The sequence below is a fragment of the Pelecanus crispus genome, chromosome 24, assembly GCF_030463565.1.
Source record: "Pelecanus crispus isolate bPelCri1 chromosome 24, bPelCri1.pri, whole genome shotgun sequence".
NCBI lineage: Eukaryota > Metazoa > Chordata > Aves > Pelecaniformes > Pelecanidae > Pelecanus > Pelecanus crispus.
The window spans coordinates 162,225-177,626 of NC_134666.1; the positions used below are offsets into that span (position 1 = coordinate 162,225).

General features: G+C 72.0%; 2 protein-coding genes across 2 annotated transcripts in view; both read right to left on the bottom strand.

Moving 5' to 3' along the window:
* Window positions 1-298: 298 nt before the first annotated feature.
* Window positions 299-6,564, bottom strand: WAS (WASP actin nucleation promoting factor; the record flags this gene model as incomplete). Its single annotated transcript, XM_075724747.1, has 13 exons — window positions 299-351; window positions 811-853; window positions 2,155-2,215; window positions 2,329-2,371; window positions 2,784-2,937; window positions 3,047-3,089; window positions 3,216-3,444; window positions 3,498-3,548; window positions 3,657-3,695; window positions 3,791-3,887; window positions 4,530-4,616; window positions 5,544-5,687; window positions 6,484-6,564. Coding segments are annotated over 13 exons (1,125 nt in total), but the record flags the coding sequence as incomplete, so codon positions are not given.
* Window positions 6,565-9,413: 2,849 nt separating this feature from the next.
* The window catches only part of LOC142595898 (uncharacterized), a gene marked incomplete at its 3' end in the record, with an annotated part of 9,097 nt that continues 3,108 nt past the window's right edge, over window positions 9,414-15,402 (bottom strand). Inside the window, 16 exon segments of the mRNA XM_075724748.1 lie at window positions 9,414-9,535; window positions 9,538-9,959; window positions 10,120-10,819; window positions 10,866-11,181; window positions 11,183-11,500; window positions 11,584-11,619; window positions 11,621-11,755; window positions 11,758-11,790; window positions 12,457-12,483; window positions 12,485-12,579; window positions 12,837-12,988; window positions 13,070-13,179; window positions 13,581-13,721; window positions 14,239-14,270; window positions 14,672-14,765; window positions 14,854-14,993. Of these exon segments, the coding sequence (XP_075580863.1) occupies window positions 9,414-9,535; window positions 9,538-9,959; window positions 10,120-10,819; window positions 10,866-11,181; window positions 11,183-11,500; window positions 11,584-11,619; window positions 11,621-11,755; window positions 11,758-11,790; window positions 12,457-12,483; window positions 12,485-12,579; window positions 12,837-12,988; window positions 13,070-13,179; window positions 13,581-13,721; window positions 14,239-14,270; window positions 14,672-14,765; window positions 14,854-14,993 (2,873 nt within the window).

The window sequence follows — 15,402 nt, forward strand, 5'->3', positions numbered from 1 at the left end:
TTTTTTTTCCTTTCTCCCCTTCCTTCACTTCCGCCCGGCGGGCAGCGCGCGGCGCGGGGGCGGAGCCTCCTCCCACCCCACCCCCACCCCCTCCGCCCGCCTCCCATTGGCGGCGGCGCCGCCTCATTTGCATGCCCCGCCCCCCCCCCGGCGGGGGCCGCCCCGCCCCCTGGCGGCCGCGTTTGACCCCGTCCCCCCCCGCCCTCATTAACACGCGGTGACGAAGCCACGCGCTCGCGCTGCGCCGCCTTTATTGCGCGTTCGCGGGGGGGGGGGGGGGGGCGCATGGGGGGGGCGCTCAGTCGTCCCACTCGTCCTCCTCCTCCTCCTCCTCGCCGTCCTCGGCTTCGTCTGCGGGGAGAGCGGGGCGGTGGGCGCGGGGGGGGGGCTGTGGGGGCGGGGGGTCGCGGGGGGGGCGGGGGGCGGTGAGGGGGCTGGGGGGGGCTGTGGGGGGCGGGGGTCGCGGGGGGCGGTGAGGGGGCTGGGAGGGCTGTGGGGGCGGGGGTCGCGGGGGGCGGTGAGGGGGCTGGGAGGGCTGTGGGGGCGGGGGTCGCGGGGGGCGGTGAGGGGGCTGGGGGGGCGGGGGGCGGTGAGGGGGCTGGGGGGGGCTGTGGGGGCGGGGGTCGCGGGGGGGGCGGGGGGCGGGCTGTGGGGGCGGGGGTCGCGGGGGGCGGTGAGGGGGCTGTGGGGGCGGGGGTCGCTGGGGGGGGCGGTGTGGGGCTGTAGGGGCGGGGGTCGCGGGGGGGCTGTGGGGGGGCGGGGGTCGCGGGGGGGCGGGGGGGTCGCGGGCAGCCCCCGCCCGCAGCTCACCCGAGGAGTGGATGACCCGGCTGCGCTTCTGCATGACGTCCCATCAGGGCGCCCACCAGCCCCCCCCGCGCCGCCGCCGCCGCCGCCGCTCTCCGGGGCCTCCGGGGTCTGCGGGGGACGGGACGGGGCGCGGCGTCAGGGCGGCCCCTGCGACCCCCCGGGCCTGAGAGCCCTGAGACCCCCCGGCCCCTGAGACCCCCCGGCCGGCCCCCCCCCGGAGCCCCACGAGCCTCCCCTGCCCTGCAGCCCCCCCTGAGCCCCCGCAGCCCCCCCGAGTCTCCCCGGCCCCCCGGCCCCTGCAGCCCCCGGAGCCCCCGGCCCCTGCAGCCCCCCCGGCCCTCGCAGCCCCCCGGCCCCTGCAGCCCCCCGGAGCCCCCCGAGCCCCCCCCGGCCCCTGCAGCCCCCCCGAGCCCCCCCGCGTCGCAGCCCCCCGGCCCCGCAGACCCCCCGAGCCCCCCGCAAACCCCCGGACCTGCAGCCCCCCCCCGGCCCCCCCGGAGCCTCCCGAGCCCCCCCTGAGCCCCTGCAGCCCCCCTCGAGCCCCCCGGCCCCCCCGGAGCCTCCCGAGCCCCCCCCTGAGCCCCTGCAGCCCCCCCCGAGCCCCCCGGCCCCCCCGGAGCCTCCCGAGCCCCCCCCGAGCCCCGCAGCCCCCCCGGAGCCTCCCGAGCCCCCCTGAGCCCCTGCAGCCCCCCCCGAGCCCCCCGGCCCCCCCGGAGCCTCCCGAGCCCCCCCCGAGCCCCGCAGCCCCCCCGGAGCCTCCCGAGCCCCCCCTGAGCCCCTGTAGCCCCCCCCGGCCCCCCCGGAGCCTCCCGAGCCCCCCCCCGAGCCCCTGGAGCCCCCCCGGCCCCCCCGGAGCCTCCCCGAGCCCCCCCCTGCAGCCCCCCCGGAGCCTCCCGAGCCCCCCCTGAGCCCCTGCAACCCCCCCCGGAGCCTCCCGAGCCCCCCCCCGAGCCCCGCAGCCCCCCCGGAGCCTCCCGAGCCCCCCCTGAGCCCCCGCAGTCCCCCCGGAGCCTCCCGAGCCCCCCCTGAGCCCCCGCAGCCCCCCCCGAGCCCCGCAGCCCCCCCGGAGCCTCCCGAGCCCCCCCGGAGCCCCTGCAGCCCCCCCCGAGCCCCCCCGCCCACCTTGTTCAGGGTGACGCCTTGGCGGATCTGGTCCAGCAGAGCCCCCCGGGCCGGGGGGGGGGGGCGGGGGGGGCCGCCGCCGCCGCTGCCGCCGCCGCTGCCGGGGGGGGGCGGAGGGGGGCGGGGGAGGCGGGGGGAGGGGGCGGGGCCGCGCCCGAGGGGGCGGGGCCGCGGGGCGGGGGCGGGGCCGCGGGGCGGGAGGGCGGGGGCCGGGGCGGGGGGGGGCCGGGGCGGGGGGGGCGGCGGGGGGCCCCCTGGCGGCGGGGGCGGCGGCCCCGAGCGGCTGCGGGGGGGCCCGGCGGGGGGGGGGCGGCGGGGGGGGGACCTGGGGGGGCAGAGGCCTTCATGAAGCTCTAAGTCATTAATTAAGGCACTAATTAGGGCCTCAATGAGCGCCCGGGGGGCGTAGGGGGTCCTGGGGGGGGGGGGCCATGGGGTCCTGTATGGGGGGGGGGGCCATAGGGGTCCCGTATGGGGGGGGGGGCCATAGGGGGTCCCGTATGGGGGGGGGGCCATAGGGGTCCTGTATGGGGGGGGAGGCCATAGGGATCCTATATGGGGGGGAGCCATAGGGGTCCTGTATGGGGGAGCCATAGGGGTCCTATATGGGGGGGGCCATAGGGGTCCTATATGGGGGGGCCATAGGGGTCCTATATGGGGGGAGCCATAGGGATCCCGTATGGGGGGGGCCGTAGGGATCCTATATGGGGGGGGCCGTAGGGATCCTATACTCAAGGGGGGGCTGTGTGGGGGAGCACAGTCCCCTGAAGCCTTTGGGAGGGGCTGCATGGATCCTATAATGGGGGGGGGGTGGCGGCGCCTACAGACGCGCCGCGGCGCGGGGGGCTCACCCTGCCGCCGCATCTCCTCCCGCACGGCCTGCAGCCCGCCCTGCCCCTGGATGAAGTCGTGGATCAGGCGGGAGGTCTCGGCGTCGGCCAGCTGCGCCTCGCTGATGCCGGCTTGGGCGAAGAGCGCCCGCAGGTCGGGGTCCAGCGCCGCCACCTGCGTGCCCCACAGCGTCACCCCCACAGCGTCACCCCGTGCCATCGCCCCCCCGCGCCGTCGCCCCGCGCCGTCACGGAGGGGGGGGGAACACGCGGGAGCCACCTACGTCGAAGCCGTTGCTGGGGTCCCAGCCGATGTGACCGACGTGCCTGGGGAGGGGGGCGGATGCTGAGGGGGCGCCCCACGGCTGGACCCATACGTGCCCCCTCCCCGACGCGTGGTGGGGTCCCCTCCGCCCCATCCGTCCGCCCGGCCCCACGTGTCCCCAGACCCACTTGAAGCCAGAGGGAGCCCCAATGTCGGCCTTGGAGATCTTCTTGCGGCCCTTCTTCTGCTCCCCGGCTGTGGGGCTCGCCGTGGGTCCCGCCGTGGGTCCTGTGGGGCTGGGCAGCCCCCGGTAACGGGACGCTGTGATGTCGGGGTTGGCGATGGGCACAGCCGGGAGCGGGGGGGGCTGCGAGGGGCAAGACCCAGCTGAGAAACTATGGGGCAGCGAGCCCCGCACTGTGGGGCTGCGGGACCCCGCTGTGGGGCCCCACTATGGGGCAGGCACTCACCGCTGCCGTCGGCAGTGGCCATGGGGGCCCGGGGCAGGCTCCCGCGGCGATCTGCGGGGGCATTGACAGGGGGTGTCGGCGCCGCGTCCCCTTGTCTCCCCCCAACTCTGTCCCCTCGTCACGCCCCCCAAAACCCCCGGGACGGGGGGGGGGACTCACCATCGCTGGGGGGCGGCGGGGGCGGGAGCTGCCGATTCTCTGGGGAGGGGAGCGAGGGGGGTGAGCAGGGGGCTGGGCCGGGGGGCTGGGGGGGCCGGGGGGCTGCCCCGGGGCGTGGGGGGCCGCGCTCTCACCCGCCCGCTGCTGGCGCCGGCGCAGCCGCTCCTGCACCACCTCCTCGAAGGCGGCCGCCTCCCCCTCGTCCGCGAAGTTCAGCCCCGCCCGGCCCTCCTGCGCAGCCAATCAGGGGCCTGCCGCGGGGGCCCCGCCCACCGGCAAACCCCGCCTACAGGCTGCGAACCCCGCCCACAAGCTGCAAGCCCCGCCCACAAGTTGCAAGTACTACCTACAGGCTGCAAGCCCCGCCCACAAGGTGCAAGTCCCGCCCACAAAGTGCAAGCACCACCCACAAGCTGCAAGTGCCACCTACAGGCTGCAAGCCCCGCCCACAAGCTGTAAGCCCCGCCTACAGGCTACAAGCCCCGCCCACAAGCTGTGAGCACCACCTACAGGCTGCAAGCCCCGCCCACAAGGTGCAAGCCCCGCCTACAGGCTGCAAGCCACACTTACAGGTTGCAAAGCCCCGCCCACAAGGTGCAAGCCCTGCCCATAAAGTGCGAGCCCCGCCCACAAGGTGCAAGCCCCACCTACAGGCTGCAAAGCCCCGCCCACAAGGTGCAAGCCCCTGCTGTGTACCCTCAGCCCCACCCACACGCCTTGGCCCCGCCCCTAAGCCCCGCCCACAGCCCCTTAGCCCCGCCCCAGCGCTCCCAGCCCCGAGCCGCCCCCCCCCGCCCCTAAGCCCCGCCCACAGGCCCACCCGCGCGGCTGGCAGCCCCGCCCATGGCCCCGCCCCGGGCCCCGCCCACTCACGTGGGACACGAAGGTGTGGAAGAAGGGGGTGGGGGCGGCGTAGCCCATCTCCCCGTGCAGCTCCTGCTCCCACCGCAGGCTGCCGGCCTGCGCCACGGCATGGGGCACCACGGACCCCCGGGGACCCCTCCCCATCCCCGGGGGACCCCCGACCCCGAGAGACCCCCGGGGACCCCCCTCCCCATCCCCTGGGACCCCCGCGACCCCCTCCCCATCCCCGGGGGACCCCCGACCCCGAGAGACCCCTGGGGACCCCCCTCCCCATCCCCTGGGACCCCCGGGGACCCCCCATCCCCTGGGGACCCCCTGACCCTGAGAGACACCAGGGACCCCCCCCATCCCCTGGGGACCCCCTGACCCCTAGAGACCCCCGGGGACCCCCTCCCCATCCCCTGGGACCCCCGGGACCCCCCCCCCATCCCCTGGGGACCCCCTGACCCTGAGAGACACCAGGGACCCCCCCCCATCCCCTGGGGCCCCCCAGGACCCCCTCCCCATCCCCTGGGGACCCCCTGACCCCTAGAGACCCCCGGGGACCCCCTCCCCATCCCCTGGGGATCCCCATCCCCTGGAGACCCCCAGGGACCCCCCCCCCATTCCCTAGAGACCCCCAGGGGCCCCCTCCCCATCCCCTGGAGACCCCCAGGGACCCCCCCCCCCCATTCCCTAGAGACCCCCAGGGACTCCCTCCCCATCCCCTGGGGATCCCCATCCCCTGGAGACCCCCAGAGTCCCCCCCCCATCCCCTGGAGACCCCCAGGGGCCCCCTCCCCATCCCCTGGAGACCCCCAGGGACCCCCCCCCCCCCATTCCCTAGAGACCCCCAGGGACTCCCTCCCCATCCCCTGGGGATCCCCATCCCCTGGAGACCCCCAGAGACCCCCCCCCATCCCCTGGAGACCCCCAGGGACCCCCCCCCCATTCCCTAGAGACCCCCAGGGACCCCCTCCCCATCCCCTAGAGACCCCCAGGCCCCCCCCATCCCCTGGGGACCCCCGGCCCGCGCCCACTCACGGGCAGCCCGTAGAGGCGGATGAAGTAGGAGCGGCGGGGGCTGTCCCGCACCAGGCAGGCGACGCCGCAGTCGCGCTTGGCCCAGGCCCCCCCCGGGCCCCCCGGCTCCGCCACCACCAGCTGCACCACCGCCGTCGCCAGCGTCTGCGGGCACAGCGCGGCATGCACCCCCGGGCCCCGACCCCCCCAAACCCCCCCGAGACCCCCCAAAACCCCTCTGCCCCCCCAAACCCCCCCGAGACCCCCCAAAACCCCCCGAGACCCCCCAAAACGCCTCTGCTCCCCCCAAACCCCCTCTGCCCCCCCAAACCCCCCCGAGACCCCCAAACCCCCTCTGCTCCCCCCAAATCCCCCGAGACCCCCCAAACCCCTCTAGCCCCCTCAAACCCCCCTCTGCAACCCCAACTCCCCTCTGCCCCCCCAACCCCCTCTGGCCCCCCCAAACCCCCCTCTGCCCCCCCCAACTCCCCTCTGCCCTCCCCAAACCCCCCGAGACCCCCAACCCCTCTGGCCCCCCCAAACCACCCTCTGCACCCCCCAAGCCCCCCCAACTCCCCTCTGCCCCCCCCCAAACCCCCCAAGACCCCCCAATCCCCTCTGGCCCCCCCAGACCCCCCGAGACCCCCCCAACTCCCCTCTGCCCCCCCAGACCCCCCACGCTTCCCTCCCAAGGGCCCCCCAAATCCCCCTCAGAGACCCCCCAGACCCTCCCATGGGACCCCCAGCCCCCCAGGAATCCCCCTCAGGGCCCCCCCAGGCCCCCATGGGACCCCCAGCTCCCCCCCCCCAGGCCCTCCCATCCCAAATTAGCCCCCCCAGACTCCCAAGTGCCCCCCCAAATCCCCCTCAGGGCCCCCCCAGGACCCCCAGCTCCCTGCCCAGGCCCCTCCCCTCCCCAACTGGCCCCCCCAGGCCCCCCGTGACGCCCCCGGCCCCTCACCACACATTTCCGGCCCAGGAGCTCGAAGAGCCGCAGGTTTTCCTGCTGCTGCAGCAGCCCCGAGGGGACGTTGTCGGCCCCCGGGGCCCCCCCCCCGACCCCGCCGGCTCATCCCCCAAATCCCCGGGTCCCCCCCCTCAACGCCTGGGTGCCCCCCGGATGCCTGGACCCCCCCCCTTGACGCCTGGGTCCCCCCCAAATGCCTGGGTCCCTCGCAGAGGCCGCTTCCGCCCGGAAGCACCCAGGGCCCCGCAGGGACAGGGACGTCACCTCCGGGCTGGGAGGGGGAAACTGGGGTAACTGGGAGGGACTGGGGGGGAACTGGGAGGGAGTGGAGGGATGGGGGGGTCCTGGGAGGGACTGGGACAGACTGGGAGCAGCCTCTCTGCAAACACAGGCAGCAACGGGGCTGAAACCGGGGATACTGGGAGGAAACGCCAAGCACTGGGGGGAACCGGAAGGGGACTGGAGGAACTGGGGGACTGCGACCGCTTCCCAGTTCATACTGGGAACCCACAGCCCCTTCCTAGTACGGACTGGGAACTGCAACCCCTCCCTAGTCCACACTGGGAGCCACCAGCCCCTTCCCAGTCCATACTGGGAGCACCCATCCCTTTCCAGGATGGACTGGGACACCCCTTACCCTTCCCCCATCTACCCTGGGAGACACCCAGTTCATACTGGGAGCCCCATTGCCCTTCCCAGTACAAACCAGACCCCCAGCCCCTTCCCAGTCCATACTGGGAGCACCCATCCCTTTCCAGGATGGACTGGGACAACCCCTTACCCTTCCCCAATCTACCTTGGGAGACCTCCAGTTCATACTGGGAGCCCCATTGCCCTTCCCAGTATAAACCAGACCCCCCCAGGCCCCCTCCAGTCCATACTGGGAGCCCCCAAACGAGAGTCGTGGGCATCAGGTTTATTTGCGTCTTCGGCACCTCGCAGATCCCCGGACGCCTGGGTCCCTCCCGCGGCGGGGGCAATAAATAAGGGGGGGAGTGAGAAGGCACCCGAGGGCGGGGGGGGGGGCAGGAACTGGGTCGCAGTGGTCCATACTGGGAAAACCCATATGTGCATTAAGATCCCAGTCAGGGCGCCCTACCGGTCCATGCTGGTCCATACTGGGACAATGCAAGGCCACGCGGGTGAAGAAATCCGGGCAAGATGCTGTACTGGTCCATACTGGTCCATACTGGGAGGACGCAAGGCCACGTGGGTGAAGAAATCCTGGGCAAGATGCTGTACTGGTCCATACTGGGAGGACGCAAGGCCACGCGGGTGAAGAGCTCCCAGCTGGGCTGCCGTACTGGTCCATACTGGTCTGTCCTGGGATGGCTAAAGGCCATGTCAACGCAGTGATCCCAGTTGGGATGCTGTACTGGTCCATCCCGCTCCGACCCAAGGTGATGCATACGCGGGGCTCCCAGTTGGGCCCCCAGACCCTTCCTGGTCCATACTGGTCTGGCCCAAAGCAACGCAGATCCAGGAGTTCCCAGCTGGGATGTCGTAGTGGTTCATACTGGTCTATATTCCGATGGCCCGAGGTGACGTACAACGCCGGAGGAGAGGCACTGGGCTGTACTGGTCCATACTGGCGTATCTCTGGACCCCCCGCAGGGATTTATGGGCTTCCAGGGGGTCTATACGTACCCGGGGGGGTCTGGGGGCCCCATCTGGTGCCTACGGGGGTCTAAGGAGTTCCCCAGGGGGATCTACAAGGTCCCTGTGTTGACCTATAGGTGCCCAGGGGTGCCTATGGGGTCCCCACGTTGTCCCACATGTCCCCACGTTTGACCTAGGGCTCCCCATGCTGGCCTAGAGGCCCCCAAAGAGGCCCTACAGGTCCCCACGTAGCGTCCATGGGGTCCCCACGTTGGCCTACAGACCCCCACAGTGACCTAGAGACCCCCATGGTGGCCCTAGAGGTCCCCAAAGAAGACCTACGGGTCCCCACATGGTGTCTATGGGGTCCCCACGTTTTCCTACGGGTCCCCACTTTGACCTAGGCTCCCCATGCTGGCCTAGAGGCCCCCAAAGAGGCCCTACAGGTCCCCCGAGATGTCCATGGGGTCCCCACGTTGGCCTACGGGTCCCCACAGTGACCTAGAGGTCCCCAAAGAAGACCTACAGGTCCCCAGAGATGTCCATGGGGTCCCCACGTTGTCCTACAGCTCCTCATGCTGGCCTAAGGCTCCCCATGGTGACCTAGAGGTCCCCATGTGGTGTCTCTGGGGTCCCCACATTGTCCTGTGGGTCCCCACGTTGACCTAGAGCTCCCCATCGTGGTCTTGGGGCCCCCAAGAGTCCTACAGGTCCCCAGGCAGTGTCCATGGGGTCCTCGTGGTGGCCTAGAGGCCCCCAAAGAGGACCTACAGGTCCCCACGTGGTGTCCATGGGGTCCCCACATGGACCTAGAGCTCCCTGTGGTGGCCTTGGGGCCCCCAAAGAGGTCCTATGGGTCCCCACATGGTGTCTACGGGGTCCCCCACATTGACCTAGAGCTCCCTGTGGTGGACTAGAGGCCCCCAAAGAGTCCTACAGGTCCCCAGATGGTGTCCATGGGGTCCCCACGTTTGACCTAGAGCTCCCCGTGGTGGCCTAGAGGCCCCCAAAGAGGACCTACAGGTCCCCAGATGGTGTCTGTGGGGTCCCCACGTTGACCTAGAGCTCCCCATCGTGGTCTTGGGGCCCCCAAAGAGTCCTACAGGTCCCCAGGCAGTGTCCATGGGTCCCATGTTGACCTGGAGCTCCCCATGGTGGCCTAGAGGCCCCCAAAGAGGTCCTACGGGTCCCCACGTGGTGTCTACGGGGTCCCCACATTGTCCCCCACGTCCCTGCGGGGTCCTGGCAGGGCCCCTGGCCCGCCCCCCGTCTCCTGGTGCCCCTAGCCCGTGGCAGGCCCCCCCCGGGGGTGCCCCCCCCCAGCCCTCCAGGTAGCGGGCAAAGAGCCCCTTGGCGCGGCGCAGGACGCGGGGCAGGTGATGCCGCCGCACCAGGCGGTCGAAGTGCATGGCCACCTCGTTGTAGTCCCCCGCCCGCGCCATGACGGCTCCCGCTGCTCCAGCAGCATGGCCAGGCAGAGGAAGAGGAGGAAGGGGTTCCCCTGCCCCAGCTCCTCCGGCGGTGGCAGCGGCGCCCCGTCGTCCTCCAGACCCACCTCCTCCTCTGAGGACGAGGAGGAGGACGAGGAGGAGGAAGAGGAACACGAGTCCTCCCAGGCCCAACCCCCCCCCCAGGGGTCCTCAGGGACGTCAGCAGCCTCCCTGCCCGCACTGGGGTCCTTCACATACCTCTCTGGGGTCTTCACTAACCTCTGGGGAGGAGTTGAGAGCGTTGCCAACCTCTTTGGGGGCGTCACGAACCTCTTTGGGGGCCTCGGGGTCTTTGCCGATCTCTTTGGGGTCTTTGCCGATCTCTTTGGGAGTGTCAGGGTCTCCCCCAATCCTCTTGGAAACGCTGTGGTCATCACCAACCTTTCCCAGGGTGTTCAGGTCTTCACGTACCTTCTTAGGGATCTTGCGACGTTCACAAGCGTTCTTAGAGACGTCAGGGCCAGCACCGACGTTGGGATCTTTACCAGCTTTCTTGGAGACATCGGGGTCTCCCCAAACCACCTTGTAGATGTTTGGTTGCTCACCAATCTCCTTGAGAGCGTCAGCGCCTTCGCAGACCTTTTTAGGAACGCCAAGGTCTTGATCAACCTTCTTGGAGACGTTGGGGTCTTCTCTGATGTCCTTGGGGCCATCAGGGTCTTGACCACCATCACTGCAGACTTTGGGATCCTCTGGGATACCCCTGGGGACCTTAGCACCACCTTGGACCTTCCCGGAGCCCTTAAGGCCACCGTGTCCATCCCCAGGGACCTTGGCACTGCCACGGACATCCCGGGAGATGTTTGGATCCTCTCGGTCATTCCAGGAGCTGTCAGGACTAGGCTGGACATCTCCAAAGACCTCAGCCTTCTCAGGGATGCCCCCAGAGCTCTTGGAGCCACCCTGGACGTTGCTGAAGCTCTCAAGACCCTCTTGGTCACCCCCAAAGCTCTTGGGACCCTCCTGGGTGTTCCTGGAGTTCTCGGGACCCTCTGGGACGTCGCTGGAGCTCTTTGGTTTCTCTTGATTGTTGCCGGAGCTCACGGGAGCCCCCGGGACATCCGCGGAGGCTTTGAAACCATCTTGGATGTCGCTGGAGCTCCCGGGACCCTCCTGGCCGTCCCCGCAGGCCTCGTGGCTGCCTGGACTGCCGGCCGCCTCTGCAGGGGCCTTGCTCTCCGCCTGCCGCCGGCGCCGCCGGCGCGGGGGCCGGGGCCGCAGCCCACGCCGCTCGCGCAGCCCTCGGCGGGCCCGGCGGGGGCCCAGGGGGGCACCCAGGAGGGGGACGCCGTCCGGGGGGGGGTGGCGGGGCGGGCGGCAGCGAGCTCCAGGTGATCTCCAGCACCCGCAGGGCATCCTCGAAGGCAAATTCCCGCTTGAGCTCCAGCAGCAGCCAGCGGTAGCAGAAGAGCAGGTCGTGGGCACCGCGGGCGGCCAGGAAGGCCCAGAAAGGGGGGTCGGCGCGGCGCAGGAGGCGTCGGAGGTGGGCGAAGGCGCGGGCCAGCCCCCGGCCGCCGGGGCGGAAGCGTGGGCCGAGGCGGCGCATGAGTGCGCAGAAGCAGAGGAAGGCCTGGGCCTCGTCGTCCAGCACGGCCAGCAGCGGGGGCGGCCACGTCCGACATGCCCTGGCAGTAGGAGAGACGCGGGTGGCCCAGGGCGAAGGTGGTGAGCAGGGCCTGCAGGGCGGCCAGGTGGGGGTGCCCCTCCTCGGGACCCCCGAAATAGGGGTGCCCGCGGTCGGTGCGCACCACGTCCTTGCGCACGGCCGCCCCGACCAGAGCCAGCTCGGCCGGGGCCGCCCGGGCGGCCAGCGAGGCCTTCAGCGCCGCGTACTCGCCCGCCTTGCGCCGCAGGTGCGCCAGCCGCTCCTGCCCCCGACAGCCCCCGCCGGGAAGACGTTCAGCAGGTACCCGCCAGACCACCTGGGACGGGGGGAGCCAGATTGGGGCGTCAGGGACCCCCAGCAGACCCCGAGCAGACCCAGGTGGGGAGCTGGGGGACCCACCTTGCGCAGGCCGGGCTCAACGCCACCGTGGTAGACCGTGGAGGCGCAGGTCGTGGGGCCGCAGCAGCCGCCCGCCGGGGCCCAGGTAGGCGCGGAGGTCGGCGTCGCTCAGGGGGGCGCAGGGAGGTGGTGGCGGGGGGGGCGAGGGAGGGGACCCCTCAGGCCACGCCAGGGGGCTGCCTGCGCCCGGGCCAGCGTCCGGCCCACCTGCGGGGAAACGGGTCACCGGGGTGGCCCGGATGCACAGGGAATTGCAGCAGGGGAAAGGGGAAGTAAGGGAAGGGGGCCTCAAGCTGCGCCAGGGGAGGTTTAGGTTGGATATTGGGAAAAATTTCTTCACGGGAAGAGCGGCCAAGCATTGGAACAGGCTGCCCAGAGAGCTGGTGGACTCCCCATCCCCAAAAGTGTTCAAAAAACGGGCAGAGGTGGCACTCTGGGACATGGTTTAGTGGACATGGGGGTATTGGGTTGACGGTTGGACTGATGATCTTAGAGCTCTTTTCCAACCTTCATGATTCCTAGTTTTTACTTTCATTAAAAAATAATCCAGCCACCAAGCCAGGAAACATGAAATTACGACTCTACCCTTAACTGCTTTAGCGGTGCACTTAACAATGTTAGGTTAATGGTTGGACTGGATGATCTTAAAGGTCTTTTTCCAACCCAAACGATTCGATGATTCTATGAGAGTCGGAGCGCTGGGAGGGAGCTAGAGAGCAACTAGAACCATAGAAAAGGTGCTGAGAGGAACTAGGAGCACCGGGAGGCACTGGGAGGGAACCGGCACGGCCAGGGCAGCGGGGAGGGCACTCCAGGAGGTCTCAGCGGGGTGGTGGAACCCAGGGCCCCCCCGGACGCCCAGGTCCCGCTCACCTGTGCCAGCAGGGCCTGGGTGAAGGGGCAGCGCCGCGGCCAGGAGCGAGCGGCGCTCGGGGAGGGGCTCCGCCGCCGCCACCTCTCGGGGGCTGATGATGTCCCAGTCCTCCAGCAGCGGGCCTGCAGCACCCGGATGCCTGGGTCCCTCCACCGGGCACCCAGGCACCTGCGTCCCCTTCCTGACGCCCCACCCCGGACGCGCAGATCCCTTCCTGACACCCACCCTAGGAGGGCCAGACACCTGGGCCCCCCCCCAGGAACACTGGGGATTTCCCTTCCCTAAAACAAGAGACTCCGCTGAGCCCCCCCGGGTCCTACCTCGCTGTCCCAGATGCCTGAGTCCCACCACCCTCCTCCCCCCGGGGCCCCCCACTCACTTTCAGCGGGGGGCCGGACATCGAGGCGCAGGCGCAGGGTGGGCCGGGCGCAGGCGAAGGCGGCCGCCAGGTCCCCATCGCTCAGCAGCGGCACGAAGGTTTCCTGGCCCTGGGGGTCACGGGCCGCGAAGCTGACCGAGAAGCTCTTCTTCCTGAGGGGATGCGAGGGGGTTGCTCAGCGACCGAGCCCCCGCCGCAGGGGATCAGGCGGCCGCGGCGGGGCCCGGGCTCACCCCTGCAGGTCGAAGGCGCGGGCCAGGATGTGCTGCAGCACGTCCAGCGAGGTGATCTGCGGGTCGACGGCGAAGGAGCGGAACTCGGGCGGCAGCAGCCCCTCGCTCTTCTGCGGGCAGCATCAGCCGGGCGCGGCGGGGGTGACCGGGGGCCGGGCCGGAGCCCCCCGAGCCGGCCCCCCCCCCCGCCCCCGGACCGGCCCCTCACAGCTGCCCAAGATGGCGGCCGAGTCCCGTCGCCCCGGCAACAGCGCCTCAGCGCGCGCCCCCCGCCCCCCCCGCGCCCCTCATTGGCCACCATCGCCCCCCACGTGACCCGTTCGGCGGGAACCCGCCCTCCCCGCCGGCGACGGTTAGCCACGCCCCTCGCGGTCGGCGAGGCGATAGCCACGCCCCCCCGGCAGATAGCTCCGCCCACCGCCCCTCGGGCGAGACTCCGCCCCCTCCACCCTAGGCCCCGCCCCTCTCCGCCCTAGGCCCCGCCCCCTCCGCCCTCGGCCCCGCCCCTCACCTTAACGCGCACGCGCACCACCTCGCACTCCTCCTCCAGCGCGGCCCCGCCCCCCGGGCAGGCCCCGCCCCCCGCAGCCCGCCATGGCGCAGCCGCAGGCCGGTAACCGGGGGGGAGGGGGGAATTCGTGCCGCCGCCCCGCTACCGGGAAAGGCGGAGGGGGACGGAAGGGGGGAGACGTGTTACGTCACCGTGCTGACGTCACGCCGCGCCCCCCCCCAACCCCCCACCCCGCTGGAAGGCGCGAGGCGCGGGGGATCCGGAGCGCCGCCGCGATCGTACCCCGTCCTGCTGGTCGCGGCGACAGCAACAACATCCGGGTCAGCGGCCGGAAGTGACGTCATTGGGAGGGGCGGCCGGCGGGCAGCCCCCAGCGCAGCCGACGCCGCCGTGATGTCATCACGCCCTCCCCAGCCACGCCCCCCCCCGAGCGGAGCCAATGAGGGCAAGCGGCAGCGGTTCACAGCGGGTTTATTCAAGGGGAAGCGCATGCGGGGCCCCCCCTTAAAGGGGCAACGCCCTCCTGAAGGGGCCGCCCCCTCCTTAAAGGGGCAACAGAGCCGCCGCCGGCCGGGGGGGCGGAGCCGGCAGGGGTGGGGCCGGGGGGGGCCTCACCCCTCAGGGGGGGGCGGGGGAAGCCCCTCGCTCCTTGCTGAGCCTCGCCAGCTCCTGGGACAGCACCTCCAGGTCCTGGGGGAGAGGGCGGAGCCGGGTCAGGGGCCCCGCCCCATCCCCGAGGCCCCGCCCCTCGCCGAGGCCCCACCCACCTGGCCCAGGTGCAGGTTTTTGGTGAGCTGCTCCTCCAGCATGTTCTGCAGCTTCTTGTTCATCTCCCACAGCCCCTCCTCGCCCGGCCCCCCGCGCCCCGCCGGGGGGGCCCGGGGGGGCCCGCCGCCTCTGGGGAGGGAGGGAGGGGCACAGGGAGAGCCAGGGTGAGCGGGGGGGGGGGTGGGGGGTGAGGGGCGCGGGGGGGGTGAGGGGGCGCGGGGGGGTGAGGGGCGCGGGGGGGTGAGGGGCGCGGGGGGGTGAGGGGCGCGGGGGTGGGTGAGGGGCGCGGGGGGGTGAGGGGCGCGGGGGGGTGAGGGGCTCACCCAGGCGGCTGTCGCGCACGAAGCTCTGGATGATGGCACTCTTACGGCACAGGTCCTCCGCCATCGAGGCGCTGCTCACCTCCAGGTGACGCACCTGGGGGAGTTGGGGGGGGACAGGGGCAGGGTGACACCCCCAGCGTCCCCCCCCATCCCTCCCCGTCCCCCCCAGGGCCCCCCAGTACCTTCTCCTCCAGCAGCCAGCGCTCCTGCTGGCTCTGGGCCAGGCGCTGGAACAGCTCCGCCACCTCCGCCGGGGACAGGCCCCCCCCGCCAGGGACACCCCCCGCCGCCGCTGCCCCCCCCCGGGGCTGCCTGAGCCCGACTGCGGGGGCCACGGGGTCAGGGAGGGGGCGGGGGGCCACACCCACGGTGAGGCCCACACCCCCCCCAAAAAGCCACACCCCCCCCCAAAAAGCCACACCCCCCCCCCAAAAGCCACACCCCCCCCCCAAAAGCCACACCCCCCCCCAAAAAGCCCACACCCCCCCCAAAAAGCCACACCCCCCCCAAAAAGCCACACCCCCCCCAAAAAGCCACACCCCCCCCAAAAAGCCACACCCCCCCCAAAAAGCCACACCCCTCCAAAAAGCCACACCCCCCCCAAAAAGCCACACCCCCCCCAAAAAGCCACACCCCCCCCAAAAAGCCACACCCCCCCCCAAAAAGCCACACCCCCCCCAAAAAGCCACACCCCCCCCAAAAAGCCACACCCCCCCCAAAAAGCCACACCC